At 32.6% G+C, this 18,219-nt stretch overlaps 1 protein-coding gene across 3 annotated transcripts; it reads right to left on the reverse strand.

The window, feature by feature from the left end:
* Positions 1-1,539: 1,539 nt before the first annotated feature.
* On the reverse strand, positions 1,540-18,107 carry LOC126743121 (polyadenylate-binding protein 2). 3 transcript variants are annotated; one of them, XM_050450089.1, is made up of 5 exons: positions 17,946-18,107; positions 15,619-15,871; positions 8,812-9,074; positions 8,596-8,738; positions 1,540-1,937 (listed from the first exon to the last, which is right to left on the reverse strand). In XM_050450089.1, the coding sequence occupies exons 2-5, from the start codon at positions 15,866-15,868 to the stop codon at positions 1,913-1,915; spliced, it is 681 nt and encodes a 226-aa protein (XP_050306046.1). In that variant the 5' UTR covers positions 15,869-15,871; positions 17,946-18,107; the 3' UTR covers positions 1,540-1,912. The 3 variants fall into 3 exon arrangements, with proteins under 3 accessions (XP_050306046.1, XP_050306043.1, XP_050306044.1); XM_050450086.1 differs by having other exon boundaries at positions 1,540-1,946; XM_050450087.1 differs by having other exon boundaries at positions 1,540-1,946; positions 18,040-18,062.
* Between the last annotated feature and the right edge of the window lie 112 nt (positions 18,108-18,219).

Raw genomic sequence — 18,219 nt, forward strand, 5'->3', positions numbered from 1 at the left:
GGATTTATTAAATATTTTCAGAACATTAATACTAACGTTTCTTATATTCCACGCCTTCGAAGTAAGTTTTCTTTTTATCGCACCAATTTCACGTTATTTTCCATTGCATTATTGGACATAATTTTGCATGTCATCTTATTTCATTAATTTTCCAGGGTTTTTTGCAAACGCTCTTTATATTGGAATGAATATTTTATATATCCTACGCATTTAACGTAATTTTATTCCATGATTTATACTATGGCTCTTACTATTTAATTGAAACTTGAATATGAGGAGTGACAATTTTTGGTCCAGACATTCCCTTGATAATCATGTTTAGTTTTCTCACAAAAACGAACGTTTTTGAGATACTCTACCCTTAGGTCTCTTTCTATTTCAACTGCCTGAAAGAGAGGGTAATAATATACTATTTCCAGGAAGTCGGATGCAATTACTATAATAAATGAACATGTTTCAAGCACCTGAAACAGATAGAAATCATGATACATCCAGAAAACTGATGCAATAACTTTTCTGGTACTCTCTTAATATATTTCACTGGAGCTTCTCTGTGTGCCTGAAAGAGATAGAGATATTTTACTAATCCAGGCAGTTGATGGAGTCATTTTTACAGTACTCTCTAAAATTTCCTAAGGGGAAAGACGAGAGAAGTTTTTTTTATGTTCTGCTAGATTTAGGCATCATCCATATATAAGAAAATCGTATGTACGTAATCGTATGTTTCCAAGGTAAGAAAAGAAGTATGCACAGCCATTGTTCTTTGTGCAGATTTTGTGGTCTACAAATATTTATTAAAATTGGTTGTTTTTTCCCCAAATGGGTGCTTCATATATCATTATTGCTGTAGGACCTTTTAATACTACTTTTTTACAATACTTTAGGCTTATAACATATTCAAGAAACACGATTGTTTGTTTTCAAAATTTTATTTGCCGAGAGAATTTCTGTGTCCCAAACTCCAGTACTTTACAGATGATCCATGGTGAAGTCCTTACTCCGGCATAAATTACCTAATTAAAAAGTCTCTTACTAAACAAAGCTAAAACCTTTAGCAACCATATAAAAATCTAACCTAAAAGTAATGTTTAAGAAAAACAGACTCAATTCAATGAAACTATTAATGCAAACATCTGTGTAGTGTCTGTTCACACCATTCCAGAAATTAAGTGAACGCTTTTTTAGGTCTGGAATCTTGTTTTAGTGACTCAAAATGTCACTTTTTGCCACATATAGACATTCATTGGTGTCCAAAGGCATGTCAGAATGCTCTTCTAGAAATGCCTATAAGTTCCCTTACAATAAATGTAATTAAATTTTAATATTCCTTAAATGCACGGGTAAAAATTTTAAAAATATTTGCCCAGGAGTACTTAGAACAGTGACATTCTGCCATTGGTTTGAGCACCAGAAATTCCCTACATAAAATGGTGCTGCGATCATTATTTTTTTACTTTAAATATATTTGCTTGGTTTTTGGGTACTTTAAGGGGTGTTCAAGATAGGATTTATAATAATAGAAAAAAAATATAATTGTACTGCTGTTTTATACGCTTTTATTAGCCCGATCCGGTCAAAAGATGATAAAACTATACCAATATTAATTTATTCAATAAACATCCTACATTTTAATTCAAGGGGCAACAATGAATGTTACCAAATAAAAGAGAACACTATTGAACATGTTATAAAGTAAAAACTGAAAAAAATTGTTAAACTTATAAAAACACGCGCACCCGCCGAACAACCAAATCATTCGCACAAAACTTATCAGCTACTAACTTTTTTTTGTCAAAAATGTCGTTTCTATTTTTTTTTTAATTAATTTGTTACGATCAACGTTGCAATTTGTGTGTGAGTGTTTTTTTTTTCAATGAATAAACAATGTTTGAGAGGTTCCTTACTTTAGCCATCAATAGGGCGCGTAGTAGCCACGTCTATAGGACCTAAAACGGTAAAAGTCAGGCTCTTAAAATAATACGGCGGTCCCCAAAAATAGAAACAACAAAAAAAGAAAAGGCTACTTTGCTACTAATAAACTAATTCGTGTTTATGTATAGTAAATGCAAAACAATTTCCAATTTATGTCATCAATCAGGTTTTAACTGACGCTCCAGTCAACAAATCTGACCGGAATAAAAATTTTTTGCAAAAAAATGTTAAAACTTGGCCTTTTAGTTGAACGTAGTTATGCAGAATGCTACCAACCCACAATAGGCTTAAATTCGTACTAAGCACATAAAATTTATCTACATGTTAAAAATTTTAAACTGCAGAAACCTACCAACTAAAATTAATAACTATCACTGTATTAACCAACCCATTTTGTTAACCTTCTAAGATTTCGGTTTTTGCAGAAAAATACCAATCCACTTGGTTGCTTTATAAAAATCTGTTAAATGCAAGAGAAATTGTTGCCGATACTGCGTTGGTTGGTAGTTTTCTGCGTTATGGAATCTTCACATAACCTTAAAAAAATTATATTGTTGTTTTGTGTATTTTGGCTAGTGATAAATTTTCAAAAATTTGAGTATTTCAATGATATTTTATAAGTAAAAAGTGTGTTATTTTTTAGAATTTTTTTAAATAAAAATTAATAATATATTTTCTGTTGTTTTAATGAAATAAGAACGGACAAAGTACTAAACTCCTCTGAAACAAATGAAAAAGTAAGTGATACTATTGTCCAGTGCAACGATATATTAGAATGGTCACCCGTCAAAACACCAGCATTCCACCTGCCAAACCATGTAAATAGAAGGTGGATGACATTGTTTGGCAGGTGGAATGCTGGTGTTTTGACGGGTGACCATTCTAATATATCGTTGCACTGGACTTTACAAATAATCAAATTCTATGTACTAGTAAGGAAATAACAATAATATATTTTTTTGTAGAAACCTTGGCAATCTGATGGGATAAGATGCATCATTTCGTTAATATTTGCAAGTTTTTTTGCAGCGTTCATCTTACCATTGGGCCATAGCGTACTCATTAAAAAAAGTCTTCTATTCCTTCTTTCCTTCTTTTTAATATCAATCTTGTGTACAGATGCTTCAAATGAATCGTGCTGAACAGTAAGCAGAAATGTTTCACCTTTTTTTTAATATAATCGATCTTATTTTTAACCAGTTTATTTTTTGTCCGTCGATGCTTGTTTTTCTGTTGACGATTTTTTTTTCAATCATATCACAGCTATTCATTTCCGTTACCACAAAAGGTTTTTTTTTTCGACATTGTTTCATTACCTTTACATATTCGGAGGGCAGATACTACAATCTTTGCTGGTTTTTTAATGCCGACTCAATTCGAGCAAAATCAGAGTCATTGGGTAAAAAACTGTGGCCTGAACATAAAAAATTTTTAGGTAATATCAGTCAAAGTAGATGATTCATGTAAGATAGCTTTTAACATAAGAGTTAGTTTAATATTGTGGTTTTGTCCACCGCATGAATCACTTCAGAGAATAAGATGTTGGACGCTGTTTTCTATGTGAGCATTTATGTGTTTAAGAAGGCAGGCTCTTGAGCCCCTCTTCCTGCAACGCCTTCAGCCCAAACGTAACAGAATCCCTTGATCTTGCTTTCTGTTATGAATACCACAGTTGTATACCGAGAGCTGCCTTTTATAGAATACAATGTTTGTCGGTGTTCTTAGTAAAGGTAATGTTTTTTCTAAATCAAATGTAAGGCACTCATATTTTTAATTTTCTTTGGCCAACTGAAAGTCACGTGTTAAATATTGAGCATTTTCTGCGTCTTTTTGAATGCTTTCTTTTTTTTTTCGAGTCTAATTCGTTATCAATTTGTATCTTCAATCTATCGCACCTATTACAGGTATCTTTTTTGAGTGTCTTGAATTTTAAATTAAATCGTTGGTAAAATATCTTTTTATAGGATGGCATGCTTACAGGTTTTTCAGTTTCTTGGCTATACATCTCGTACACTTTCTGTATTGTCATTTCCGGGGGCAAAAATTCAGCGCTTGTTTGTTCTCTGCGATAGTGAGATTTATGTTTCGGAATTTTTTTCATTTGTTCAATCACCTCCTGAATTTTCGCCTCTGAAAGTTTATTTTGCCCTCCTTGTTTAATACCTCTTTGGTCAGTTAAAGAAATTTCACCTCTACATTTCTTAAGGGCGGTATTAACTCTAAATGTTGTAAACGTTTTAATAAACATTTCACGGCATACCACTTTGTCTTGTATTTTATAGGTCCTGGAGAATTTTCTTTTTTCTGGATTTCTACCATAAACACGTTTTTTCGGAAGCTGCTGTACTCCCGCTGCGATAAAATTTACCTGGTAATCATATGACCCTAATGACCAGAATCTTTCAAACTTTAACTTTCGTATCTCGACAGGTACTACATGTTAGGCACATTTTAAAGTGCAATTTATAAATTCTTTTGCTCTAATTTCTCTCCCCTTATAGTTGTAATATTGTGGTTTCTGTTAAATCACTATCAGCAACGACATGTTTTGAAAATATTGGTTCATAATCTGAGCTAGAAGATTCATCACTTAAAGCTTCGTAATTGGGGTCGCGAACAGAGTCATCGTAATCCTCCAATCAAAAACAATCATCAAAACCTGTCATTTTCTTACCATGAAACGTTTTGAGTCAATAATTTCTCTTCCTCCCTGATAATAACTTTGTTAATAGATTCACACTCCTTGGTTAATTGCCTGTCTCTTATTGTCATGTTAAAAGATGAAGTTTTCCCCAATTATTCGAATACCAGAAGGAAGTACATTGTCACTTAAAATTGTTTTGTAACCCTCTTTTCGAAGAATTCCCTCTATTCTAATTAGATCGCCCACTGCAGATCCTCCGAAACAACCCCACACCATCACAGAACCACCACCGTGTTTAACTTGAACTTTCCACAAAATGTACTAAACATGAGGTGTTATTACAGTAAATTCTAAATTAAAACTTGTTTTATTTACAAGCCGTGGTTTCCTTTCTTCATTAGAAAAAAACAAGTTAATTTTTTAATATCTAAACTTTTGAACCGAATATTTTGAAGACTTACGTTCTGTGGTCTTTCTCATTTGATTTGTCTAAATTAGAAAGAGAGCGGATGAGAAATAATTATGTTGAGTTGAATGATAGTTTAGTGACGTGAACGCAAAAATCCATTGATCCAACTATACATAATTTTATTTGAAAAAAAAAAGACGTAGTGTATTATCAGAAAGATTATTCTGACCGTGGTTATAAGATACAGAGTAATACAAATAATTTGATCGAAAAAAATCACTCAGAATCACTCAATACTCAAATATTTATTTCCATAGACTCATTCAAATAAGTATCGGATAATAAAACTATAAGACCTAAACATACAACTTTTAAAAGGCCTTAAGAAAAAACAATAAAAAATCGACAATTAACTAAAAACTAAGAATATAAGAAAACTACAGCTTTGAACAAATAAATAAATACGAATTATGGGAGTAGAGTATTCTGTAACCGTATAAAAGGAATTTTTAAATCCAAACTGGTATTTACTAACAAAAATTTTCTTTGAGTAGAAAAGATTCCAAACGTTTACAGAAACACTTTTTAAGAACTTTCTAAAACACCGATTATTTTTGTTAATAACAATTAATAATCAGTAAATTGTCAATACTTACTAGTTTCGTACATTTCATAAATAGTCTCACGAATCGCCCCTAAATCCAAAGTTTCCACATTTGTAAATCTCTAATAGTTCATTACTTTTAACGGTCTTTAAAATTGCACTAACATTGGACATTTTATACGTACGATTTAATTCTGAAATTTTACTGCTACCAAGGGTAATAATGGGGCATTATGTTCAAGTTCTCGTTCAAAATAACTGATTATGGAAGCTACAAGTTCTTTGCATCGGCTATTTAAAGGCATCGGCACTTTCATGGCAAATGAAAAAGTGTGCTTCGAAAAATTTAATATACAAAGGTTTTGTTTTTAAAAAAACAATTCACGAAATCGCACAATCAATTCGTATAAATGACGATAATCATTTTGTTAACAGTAATTTAATAGTATACACTACAGTATAATTCAAAAATTATTTGTTAAATTTTTATTCGGCAAAATATCCCATTTTTAACAAAGTGAAACTAAGAGAAAAATATTTTGTTCAATATTTTGAAAAATACAGCCATTTTTTTTGGGGTTGGTTGCTTTCTGCATTATTATGTATTATTAAAATATTAATAAAATTCAACAGATCCTTACAAAAGAAAAATCATTAAATATCATCAAGTTCAAAATCAAGACTAGATATGTTATACCCGTCGATATCTCCTTCAATGTTGTCATCACCTTGTTAATGCAAACGTCGAAATTGTGCAAGCAATATTTAGGTCAATTACAAAGGCAACATCTTCTGAAAGTTATGGTATGGCCCCCACAATCACCGGACCTCAATCCTATCGAATTACTGTGGGATGAACTGGATAGACAAGTGCGAAAATCATGCCTTACATCAAAAAAAAAAACTTGTAGAGGATCATCCAAGAAGAGTGGCACAAGATACCTCAGGAAACCTTGGACAAATTAATTAGAAGACTACCGAAACTCTGTGAAGCTGCCCAACTAGCATTTTTGGCAACAGCTACGTAATCCCGACTATAAAGAATACTTTAGAGTTGTGGTTACTAGTCGCGGGAACCGCTTCTGGCACCGTTCTGTTACCACTTTTTTACCAAAATTGGGAATGATTTTGCTGTAGCAAATACGTAATTCTATCGTCCCGGGAACTTCTTTTTCACGTCCCATAGTGGTTTTCGGGATGTCATAAAGTAGTAATTGTGCAGTGCTAGTTACTAAGAAGTTCCTGAGACAATATTATGCAAACATTTTGATTCTCTTTCTTTGTCAACACAAATAATTTTATATGTCCGTCTTTATTCTAAGTGATGGCGTTGTATCGGGGTTAATCTACTTCATATTGTATTTAATATAGCTGATATGTATTTAATATACTTACCGGAGTGGAAAAATGTAAACGAAGCAAATTTTACTGTTAAACATAGGCAATATAGGATGAAAATAAAGAACGCCTCATTAAAATAATGGTTTTTAACAAAAAAATATACCAAGTCTAAATATTTAAATTTAATTTTTTAAAGAAGGTAGATAATTTTTTTCACTCCTCTTTACTCCTATGAATATAAGAAGTCTATAATTTAATAAAAATTGCATAAAATGTAAAAGTAGTCCGATTTTAGCAAATTCATAAAATCGTGCAATACCTTTTCAAAAAATGGAGTCAAATAATTTAAAAAAATATGGCGAATTGTTGTTATAGTTACCAAGAAGTTTCTTTTGTTACTTCAAAGTAAAAATGACTTAAGAATAAGTAAATTATTTCAAAAAAATGCTACTATAAAATATATTTTACTGCATAGTAGAAATAATTACTTAAAGGTAATTTGCTTTAATAGCCAAGGTGGTAAATATTACTTTAAAGAAGAAATAAGGGTAACTATTTCGGTCTTGTTACTGATAATATTATTTCAAATGCGTGGTAATATTTTGATGTTCCTATGTAGTCGCACGAACTTGAAATTTAACTTTGTGATCGCGCTTACTTAAAAGTTCCCATTTAATCGTCCCACCGACCAATATTTTCTACTTTATAGTAACGACGTTGTAAAGGTAATTAGGTCAGGTCGCTAAGCGGTATCAGCTACTATCAGAGTTACCGCAAAGTAATAATTACTATATAGTCAAGTATTAAGTTAATATTACGTATTTCTTACTACTATTTTTTACTTGGCAGTTATTTAAACTTATAAGATATTTTTTTTGGTACCAGTTACCGATTTATTACTTGAATCAAGTAATATAGTCAAACAATGTTGTAGCCGTAACTAAAATTGCTAGTTGGGTGTTATTAAAAATCGAGGCGGACATGTAGATGAATCCAAAATTTGATTTTCTTAAATTTAATTAATTGAAAAATGTATTGTTTATATTCTTTTTGTTATAAATAAACCGTTTCATAAGAATAACTGACGGGTTTATTATTTTTAGTTATAACTTTTAAAACAGTCAATAATATGTGGGCAAATACTTTTGAGCGGTAGTGTATAAAACCAACCAAACTTCCCAGATTTCGTCGTAATAAGCGACTTGTTTTTATAAGCGACGTCACTATTCGCGACTTTTACTGTAAATTCAAACATTTTAAATGTAGGTCCTAAAAATATAGTCATGATATTGTAAAATTTCCTGACCAGATTACTTGATAAGAATTACAAATTTATTTCGATGTCAGATATTTTTATTGTAAATTGTTAACAATAAGTAAGTTATTTTCATCAGTAAATAGACAAAAATAACCAAACTACGACATTTTTTTATTCAATGTTATTTATAAATTGTTAGCAATATGCTATTTTTATTAATAAAACCGTGTCGTCACTCAAGGGATATGACGTAAATTGGAAATTGTTTTGATTTTACTATATAAATCTATCAGGTGCAGTTGTTTCTACTTTTCAACCGGAGTGCAAACTTTTCTTTTTATTGCATATCAAATAAAAAACTCGCACTCCAATTTGGACACTACAAGACCACCACTAAACTCACTAACCTCGGTCTACGTGTCGGCCTCCATCCACCCCCGTACATGCCGCCCCTGCTCCCTCTGCTGCCCCGGAAAGTCGAAGCTCCCCGACCCCTCGGCGGTCGATTCGTAGATGATATGCCCGGTCTATTCGTCCGTTTCGCCATAACCTAAAATCCACCACACTAAAACACGTTTCCGGCCAAATAAAAACGGGGCTGTTAAGAAGAAATCGTGGTTAACCTTTATTTGTCTGCCCCGAAATAACGAATCGTCCATCGCCATTGCGGTTTGGACCGCTTCCCGATCGCTGAACTCGATGTAAGCGAATCCTTTCGGGTGTCCGTCGAATTTGTTGCATAATATGGTGACTCGATTGATCGAGCCGCAACCGTGGAAGTGTTGCTCGAGTTCCTCGGCGGTCGCACCGTAGTCCACGTTGCCCACGTACACGCTCCTGTTGTCCACTTCCATTTTTTCTTCCAGGGACATGTTTAGGGGACTCGCTATAGTCAAAAGTGAAAGTCAAAGTCAAAAAAAATAGCTTTATTGTTACGTAACATAATCCGTTGTTAACAAAGCATTATACAGTGACCGCCTAAAGTTCCGCATAAATTCGAAAAAAGATAAGGTGTGTTATACAGAATTGTGTGTTATACATAGTATTACAGAATTTTCGAAGAGGCTTCAACAGGAACCAGAGAAACTAAGTGTGACAGTAAGTGAACCTAAGACACTAAATATTGTATATCAGAACGTAAGAGGGTTAAATACGAAAATAGATGAGTTTTTAGAGAGCATTTCGACTACATCTGATGAATATGATATTGTAATATTAACCGAAACATGGTTGCATAACTCTGTAAATGATTGTGAAATATTTCCAAATATATTTAATGTATTTAGAGTTGATAGGGATTTTCAACTAAGTGGAAAAACCAGAGGGGGTGGAGTTTTACTAGCATCCAAAAATAATTTCTGTGTAAGTACTGTTGACACAGGATTTATAGATGAAAATATTGATTTTTTGTGTGTAAAACTTACAAAGGAAAATTGTAAATGTTTGTATTTATTGACATTATATGTAGCACCATCTTGTACTCTTAACTCGTATGAAAGATTATATGATTTTCTAGAAAAACAGCAATATCTGTTTGACTCTGACATTATTATTATAGGTGACTTAAATATCACAAATCTTAATCGATATTACCAAACAGGAGAGTCAGACAGGTTTGTAGAGACATTTTTGCAACTTTTAAATTTTTATGATGCTACACAAGTCAATTTTGTTTCCAATAGCTTAAATCATATACTAGATGTAGTGGTTACAAAAAGTAACTGTACTGTTTTAAGAAGTGACTTTTGTTTTGTTAAAGAAGATAAACACCACCCTACTCTTAAAGTATCCTTGTCATTGTGCTGTAATAGTAATCAAAAAGAGTTGGCATCTTTATCGTCAAGGAATAATTTTCGCAAGGCTGACTTTTTATCTATCTATTACCTTTTTCTAAAAATAGACTGGAGCTTTCTGGAGTCTCACACTGATATTAATAAAGCAATTGATGAATTTTATAGAACTTTATATTCAATTTTTGATATATGTGTTCCTAAAGGCGGAAAAAAATGTAAAAAATATCCTGTTTGGTTTACAAAAAATATTATAAATAAACTAAAATTCAAAGAAAAAGCTTGGAAAAAATACAAATTAAGCAAAAATCAAGATCATTATCTTCAATTTAAAAAACTTAGAGTTGAAATTAAAAAGGATATAAATACCGCCCACAAAAAATATTTAAAGGCAATACAAGACAAAATCAGTGTAGACTCTCGATCTTTCTGGTCATATATAAATAATAAGAAAGGATCTGTGCATATACCCAACAAAATGTTTATGGACAATTCGGAATTTAACTCTGGTGAAGAAATATGTAATGCATTTAGTGACTATTTTAGTAGTGTTTATTCGAGGGAAGAGGGTAATAACCCGAATACATTAGAAAATATTTATTCACCGGAAATAATTTTAAATAATGTAAATATAGATGATGTAATTGATGTTATTAAGAAATTAGAAGAGAACAAAGCAATAGGTCCAGATAATGTTCCAAGCTATTTGTACAAGGGATTTTGTGATATATTAAGTTACCCATTATGTTTTTTGATTAATCTAAGCCTTAAAACAGGAATTTTTCCCAATGCTTGGAAAGTAGCAAAAATATGTCCAATCTTTAAGAAAGGCAATAAAAGTGAAATAAAAAATTACAGACCTATTGCTGTGCTCTCAGCACCAGCTAAAGTGTTTGAAACCATTATTTTTAGAACTATTTATCGTACTGTTAGATCTAGCAAATCAATATTTCAACACGGATTTTTAAAAGCTAAATCAACTGTAAGCAACTTATTAAGTGTCACTCAAACTATATCTGATGTGCTGAATCAGAGAGGTCAAATGGATATTGTATACACAGATTTTGAAAAAGCCTTTGATAAGATATCATTTAAAATATTATTGGATAGATTAGATAGAGAATGTGGTTTTCATAATAATTTGGTGCATTTTATTGAGTCCTATTTGTATAACCGTAGACATATAGTTGTGATTGGGGGACATAGTTCGCGACCATTTACTCCTACTTCTGGCATACCACAAGGCTCCAATTTGGGACCATTATTTTTTCTTCTTTTTATTAACTCTCTGACGCAAGTAGTAACTCATGCTACATGCTCGCTGTTTGCTGATGATCTTAAATTATATTATCAAATAAATAACATAGATGACTGTAGAATGCTACAAGACGATTTAAATAATGTTGTACAATGGTCAATAGAAAATAGATTATATTTTAATGTCAATAAGTGTGTAGTTATGTCTTATAATAGAAAACAAAGAGATATATTATTTCCTTATAAAATACAAGATAGTCTATTGACTAGAGTAGAAAAGATTAAAGATTTGGGTGTGTTATTTGATAAAAGATTGACTTTTAATCTACATGTAAACGAAGTGGCAAACCGGGCATGCAAAATGTATGGATTTATTGCCAGAAGTACTAAGGATTTCGTGAGTGTTTCCTGTCTCAAGCAGTTGCATGTCTCATTTGTACGTAGTTTGTTGGATTATGCATGTATAGTGTGGTCGCCATATTATAACTGTTACAAATATACGTTGGAGCGGGTGCAAAATAAAATGCTCCGCTATATCTATTTTAGAGAAAGGGGGGTATATGACCGTGAGGTGTCAACCACGACATTACGCGAAAGATATGCCCTCCAATCATTAGATAAGAGGAGGCAAAAATTTGCAGTTATTTATCTATATAAAACAATAAATGGGCAAATAAATGATCCTACATTTCTTTCAAGGTTGAGTGTGAATGCTCCAGCGTATCTTACTAGAAGATGTAAGACATTTTATATGTCGGATGTAGCTCTTAATAATAGACATTTGAGTTCACCATTATTTAATTTGTGTGAAACTTATAACAGAATTCAAGAAAGCATTGATATTTTTAATACAAGTTGTGCTGAACTCAAGTGTCGGTTAGATATAATTTTATAGTTAGTGCTGGCCAGATTAAGTTAGTATTAAGTATTATTTTGAATTATTTTTAAAACATTTGTTATCTTTATTATTATTATTAGTGTATTATTATTATTATTATTATCATTAGTATGTACTTTGTAATAGGACCGTTTACTTAGTAAACTTCTGTAAAGTACATGAAATAAATAAATAAATAAATATACAAAACTTGCTTAGAATTTCGCCTATATTTCATAAATGCAATAAAAAATATAGCATTCCATTTAAAAAACTGACCGATGACGTGATATCTTTTTTTTTGTTCCACCCTGTATACAAAAATTTATGTGAAATAAGGCGCAACTTAAAATAAAAAATCGACGGGTCCGAGCGTTTTCTCAAAAAATCATGTCTCTAATTTTTATCGAATTTATACGGTCACTGTAGAACACACCCAAAGAAAAGGTAGTAAGAAGTCATTTCACGCTACGCAAAACTCTTCACCGTCAAAAAGTTGTATTTAAAAACTCGTCTAGAGCATAAAATGCTTTAACAAGTGAAAGTTTCTTTATATTTTTCCTAATATATATAATTCTTAACCTTCTGATTCTTACCTTATAAAAAATAGACTTTACTCAACTAAGCTACTATACAACTCTAATATTAGCGATATGAAGCATCTTTATATAGAAAAAGTATGTTCTTTTGTACATAGTAGTGATATTTAAAAAAAAAACAAATTACGCATTCCCATGTAAGGTACCAGGAGTAATATGCATAACAATCTTACTTTGCCACAGAATCATAAGCAAACTAACCTTCATTTTATAGATTATTTAGGACAAAATTTGATAACTATATATTTCAAAGAACTATGAAAGATATTTGAAATTAGAAACAGGCCTAGACCAAGTGGTCGAATGATCATAATCCAATGATCGTTCTGCAAGACATAGGTGTAAATATTTCTGTTGAAACTATAAAAAATCTTTGTGAAACACAAAATATTCTGACCCAGATTCAAAAGTTCTGACTAATATGTATCTCAATTAGATACCAAAGCATCCCATATTTTATCACAAGATCTCATGTAAAGTAGAATTGTCATTATTCATTTTACGTTCGCACAGATTTAATTTGTAGGCTATTTTCTACTTTTTTCGTTACTTACTTTACATGGTTAATTAAATAGTTTAGCACCATCATACGAAGTTCATGAAGATAGTCTACGAATATTGAATTTAAATAAAACCCACGTTTAACATCCATAAGGTTAATCTGCAGTTTCTTTTTCCAGATCAGAAAACACGTCGTTCCTAAAACGTTTTTTCACAATTTATTAGCCTTATATAAAGGTGTAGGTGGTTAAAAAGCCTTCTGCCCCCTGTACACAATAGAGGACTTAATTTGCTCACTTTTTGGGATAGGCAGAGGTAAAGAGAAGGTTGTTCGGAGGTTGTAACCCAAGCTGATGGCGATATTTTTTGTGGATAAGACGAACAGTCTCAGGCAATGTCAGGACAGAGTGTTTTAAAAATAATGGCCTACAGGGGCTACGAAAGGGAGCTACACACATGTAGCGTATGACTGTTTTTTGCAAAATAATTAGAGAGCTGAACAAATACTGAGAGCACACACCCCAAAACACATCTTAGATGAGACTCAATAAGAGCATGGTAGGCAATTTTAGCCACATCAAGTCCCATAGAATGTGTTATTACTCTAATAAAAAAGGAGATATGATTTTCAAATTTTAATTATTAAAAAGGACTTATTGTTTCAAATTCCATTTTCGTTTTCATATTCTTTAACCTCTTGGTGTCAGTGTCATGCCAAAGTAATGTTGTATCATCGGCAAAGATAGTAAATTTGCCCCTAATTGGAATTTGAGAGATATCATTGACATATAGCAGGAACAATATTGGTCCAAGAACAGAACCCTGGGGTACACCCGCATCCATATCCAGACAGGATGACATATCATTGTCAAAGAATACCCTTTGTATTCTTCCAGATAGGTAAGAATGGAACCAATCAAGAGCAACTGCCCTAAACTCATATATATTTTAGCTTCTGCAGCAGTATTTTGTGACTCACACAATCGAAACGCCTTAGATAAGTCACAGAACGCCGCAGCCGCACCCATGTACAGACTCTCCAAAAAATTGAAAATAGCATCACATGTACCCAGTTTCGTCTGGAATCTGAATTGCTGATGGTCAAGAACATTAGGCCGTTTCAGAAAATCACCCTAGTTTTTTTACCAATCTCTCTACAAGTTTGCCAAGCGTGGGAAGCAGGGCTATGGGTCTGAAATTTGCTGATGATTTCCACCCTTAAATAAGGGTATAATCAAGGCATCTTTAAGTAAATGTGGAAAGGACCCACTTGAAAGTGAAACATTTATCACCTCAGCCAAAGAATCAAGGGTTGGTAGCGCTATTAGGAGCTTTAGTGACAGCCCATCCCATAGAGAAGAGTTCTTATTTTTTCCTTGAGAATAGAGCTTCCATTATTTTACTAGAATCTGTTGGTCCAAAGAAAAATGTTTCAGGCACCTTAATGTTGTGTATGAGCGCGGATCTCTAACAGACTGAGGCAATAATATTAATAGACCCAAAGCAACAGCCTGGAAAAAATGATTGAGTGTTTCGGCCGACATCGTGCTATTAGAAACGGAAGGGTTCCCACGTTCACCTCGTAAGTCATTAACAATTTTCCAAGACTCTCTAGACTTATTTCTTGATTGGTTTATTTTACTTGAGTAATATAAGTTTTTTGCCAGTTTCACTGTATCACGGTAAATTTTACGATATCTATTAAAGTAGGATATGAATCTGGAGTTGTCTAGAGCAAACTTTCTTATGGAGTGCAAACCCCGAAGATTTTTACCAGAAATTAAGAGACCCCTGCTACATGGGGAAAGTTGACTCAAAAACATCCACTAAACTTGAATGGAAATTCTCAAAAGGATCACCGTTGTCAAGTATAATACCATTCCAGTCTATTGAACTACAACATTCTTTAAATTTACAGAAATTTTTTCTAGTGAATAACCTTCCCCACTTTCTTTTCTTGAGGTACACTTTTTTTCACTTAGAAGAAAGGAACATAATACAGCCTCATGATCAGACAACCCAGTTTTGGTTTTAAAACAAATATTAGGTTTAGTGACAAATTCATTGGACTTAAAACACTGTGCAACACTAGAAGAGACATTGCCAAAGAAAGTAAGAAATCGATAAGATTCAAGGGTGTTGGGTTTACTATGAGTAATGGTTTATTATATAGTCAACATATGTTTTTTGTAATGTTCTAAATCGGTATTGTTATAGCGAATAAGCTCCTTTGTTAAAATTGTCTTAAATTACCTGTATTTATTTATTTTAGTATCTGATGATGGCTGTTTAACAGCCGAAATGCATAATACATTTATCTAAGTGACCTACATGCATTTTTCTTGGAGATAAAGACTTTTGTAACCTTTATACTTCTTAAAATCTACTCATGTTTTTAAAACTTACTCATTCCAGGCGGACTGCCCATATTCATCTGTTTGTCGACTTCGCTTTGTAACTGTTTCAACTTTTCCGCCTCCTCCTCCATTTCTCTCACTCTCGCTTTGATCGCCTCCAATTCCGGATCGTCCGCCGCCCCACCATCTCCGTCCGCGTCGTTTAATAAGTTTTCCTCGTGGATCCCGTTGGTTTCATCGAAATTTTCCAGGTCGCTGTTCATCGCGTTGCTCGCGTCCACTTCGTCGTTTTCCGCCATTTTCTGTGTTAAGAATCGATGATCAACTTTGGCAGTTTGTGAACACTATTGGAGGTTTTTGTGCATTCATTTCATCGTGGAAGAATCACATGAATTTGCTCTTTGTTGGTCATATTCAACAGGCAAAATGTACCAGAAATTGAATATTGAATTGATTGGAAGTCAAGTGGTAAACTTTTTAATTGGAAAAAGAAGATAACGGCAAAGGGTTCTTTCCATCACAGTATTCATTATGACTAAAACATTGCCTATTGAAAATGCATCAGAAACACAATGAACATAGATCCTCTATTTTAATTTGATTTGGTAGTACCCATAAAAAGTGAGGTAAAGAAACAAAATAAGTCAGGATATATTATGTGTTTTAATATTTCTCCTGAATCTGCAAGGTGCATCAAAGAAGTCAGCATTAGAGAGTCATGGTTCTCCACACTTCCTGTTCTTGCCAACTTAAATCCATAGTTAAAACCTCCTTGACTTATTAATGGATTTATCCTGTATGCTATATGTCTATATAAAAGATTTGTGCTAAACTCACAATATGATGGATACTGTAGGAAAGGTGCGCACACACACATACATGAACCTTATACAGTCAAATAGAGTCAGTGCACTGAAAATCTCGACAACAACTCTTAATAAAGCCTAACATACATGAACAAGCTTTGAAGTGATTACAGATCCTATGTGGGCTATAAAATTTGTGTGATGTGAAATTATCGGTTGATTGATTTAAAGACTCTCATTGGTTTCAATTAAAATTGTACACAATTTTTAGATTTTGACACATTTGGAACATACTTCCCAAATCTGGATGCCGTCAGCTCATAGATCACATTGAGAAAGTTCGAAAGTGGTTTCCCAGATATGTATCTTTACTTTAAAGAAAATAATGCATACCCATTTATGGTCTCATATAGAAGCTTGTTGGACAAATTCAATATTAAAAGTTTGTCAAATTAGAAAAATCAACAAGTGGTGTTTATTTACCAAACCGTTAATATAAAATTATTTAGTTAAATATATAAGCATAAATGTTCCTAAAGTAAATCTAAGAATCCTAAACCATTGATATTTTTAACACAACTTGATTAAGAATTTGAAGCATTTCACATCTTAGGTTAGGTTTAGTTTTAGCATTTTTTAACTTCCTTTAACTATTTTCACTAGATATCTTGTTAAATTTTATTACATATGTTTCCTATTCCCTTACTTGTAATTACCCTAATTGGTGTTTATGATGTGTACAATAAATAAATAATCAGGCATATGAAAATACAAAACTGAGAGAAAAAATGGGATGTATACAAAACCTACAGTATCTCAGTAATGTTTCATGATTACAGGTTTCATCTTAAAAAAAGCATTATCGGATCAAACAAAATTATAATCAAAAGGCAAGAAATTAAAAAAAAACTTACCCCATCAGTAAATGTGATTCCTGAATGCCATTAAATGGTTCTATTCTAATCTGAATTGCGGGTATGTTATAAAGAAATTAAACAATTGATTTTCATGAAAATCACTGATGATGAAACCTAAACCTTTGTCCGTTACCTACTGGAAACAATTTATTACAGCTCGATAGTCATTAAAGGAGTAAGAGTGAAATTTGGGTCTTAATTTCTTTCTGATCCATGCTGACATGATACCAACTCACTCTCATCATTTAATGCTACACTTTCTATGGTATCGAAGGAATTCTCACTCTTTATTCAGACCAAATAGAATTGTAAAAGTTGGAAGCTAACCTGTGAATCATAAATTGCTTACCAACAGTACACATGAACTGAGCTAAAATCTGAAATTAATGAAACCTTTACTTGAAGCCACCCATGGAAAAAGTTAAGACATATGTAAACAACAATTATGTAGGTTATCACCAATTCAAAATATGACTAAATCAAAAGAGGCTAACGGGCAAATTAACGCCGCACTTAAATCAATTTATTCGTCAATTAAGCGAGTATAAAACTAATAACGGGGCTCCCGGGCCCCTGTTCCCTATTATAAACGCACGCCGTCGCCTCCGAAGGTTTTTTACGCAATTACTCCCATATCGGACTTTTTCACTTACCTGGAGACACGTTACTATTTATTTTTTTTTAGTATTTTTTTAAGTATTTTGCTATTTTATTTTTTCTGTTTATAAAATTTACAAGTTTACCGACCGGTCTTCTTCGCTTTACCCGCGCTTCGCAAAATGGCGGACAATGTGACACATGAAACTTTAGCGGTGGGGGGGGATGAAAACGAACCACGTTGCCAAACGTCGTCTAATCTACTTTTCTCTGGTTTATTTAATCAAAAAAGAGTCTAAATACAAGGAATTTTCTTGCAAACACTTTTAA

Source organism: Anthonomus grandis, chromosome 12 (genome assembly GCF_022605725.1).
Source record: "Anthonomus grandis grandis chromosome 12, icAntGran1.3, whole genome shotgun sequence".
Taxonomy (NCBI): domain Eukaryota; kingdom Metazoa; phylum Arthropoda; class Insecta; order Coleoptera; family Curculionidae; genus Anthonomus; species Anthonomus grandis.

Coding starts and splice junctions, on each gene's coding strand:
- LOC126743121 (XM_050450086.1), bottom strand. CDS start 15,868: ATGGCGGAAAACGACGAAGTGGACGCGAGCAACGCGATGAACAGCGAC. Junction 9,075..15,618: donor GGGCAGTCCGCCTGGAATGA/GTAAGTTTTAAA, acceptor TTTTGACTATAG/CGAGTCCCCTAAACATGTCC. Junction 8,739..8,811: donor TTCGGGGCAGACAAATAAAG/GTTAACCACGAT, acceptor GGTGGATTTTAG/GTTATGGCGAAACGGACGAA.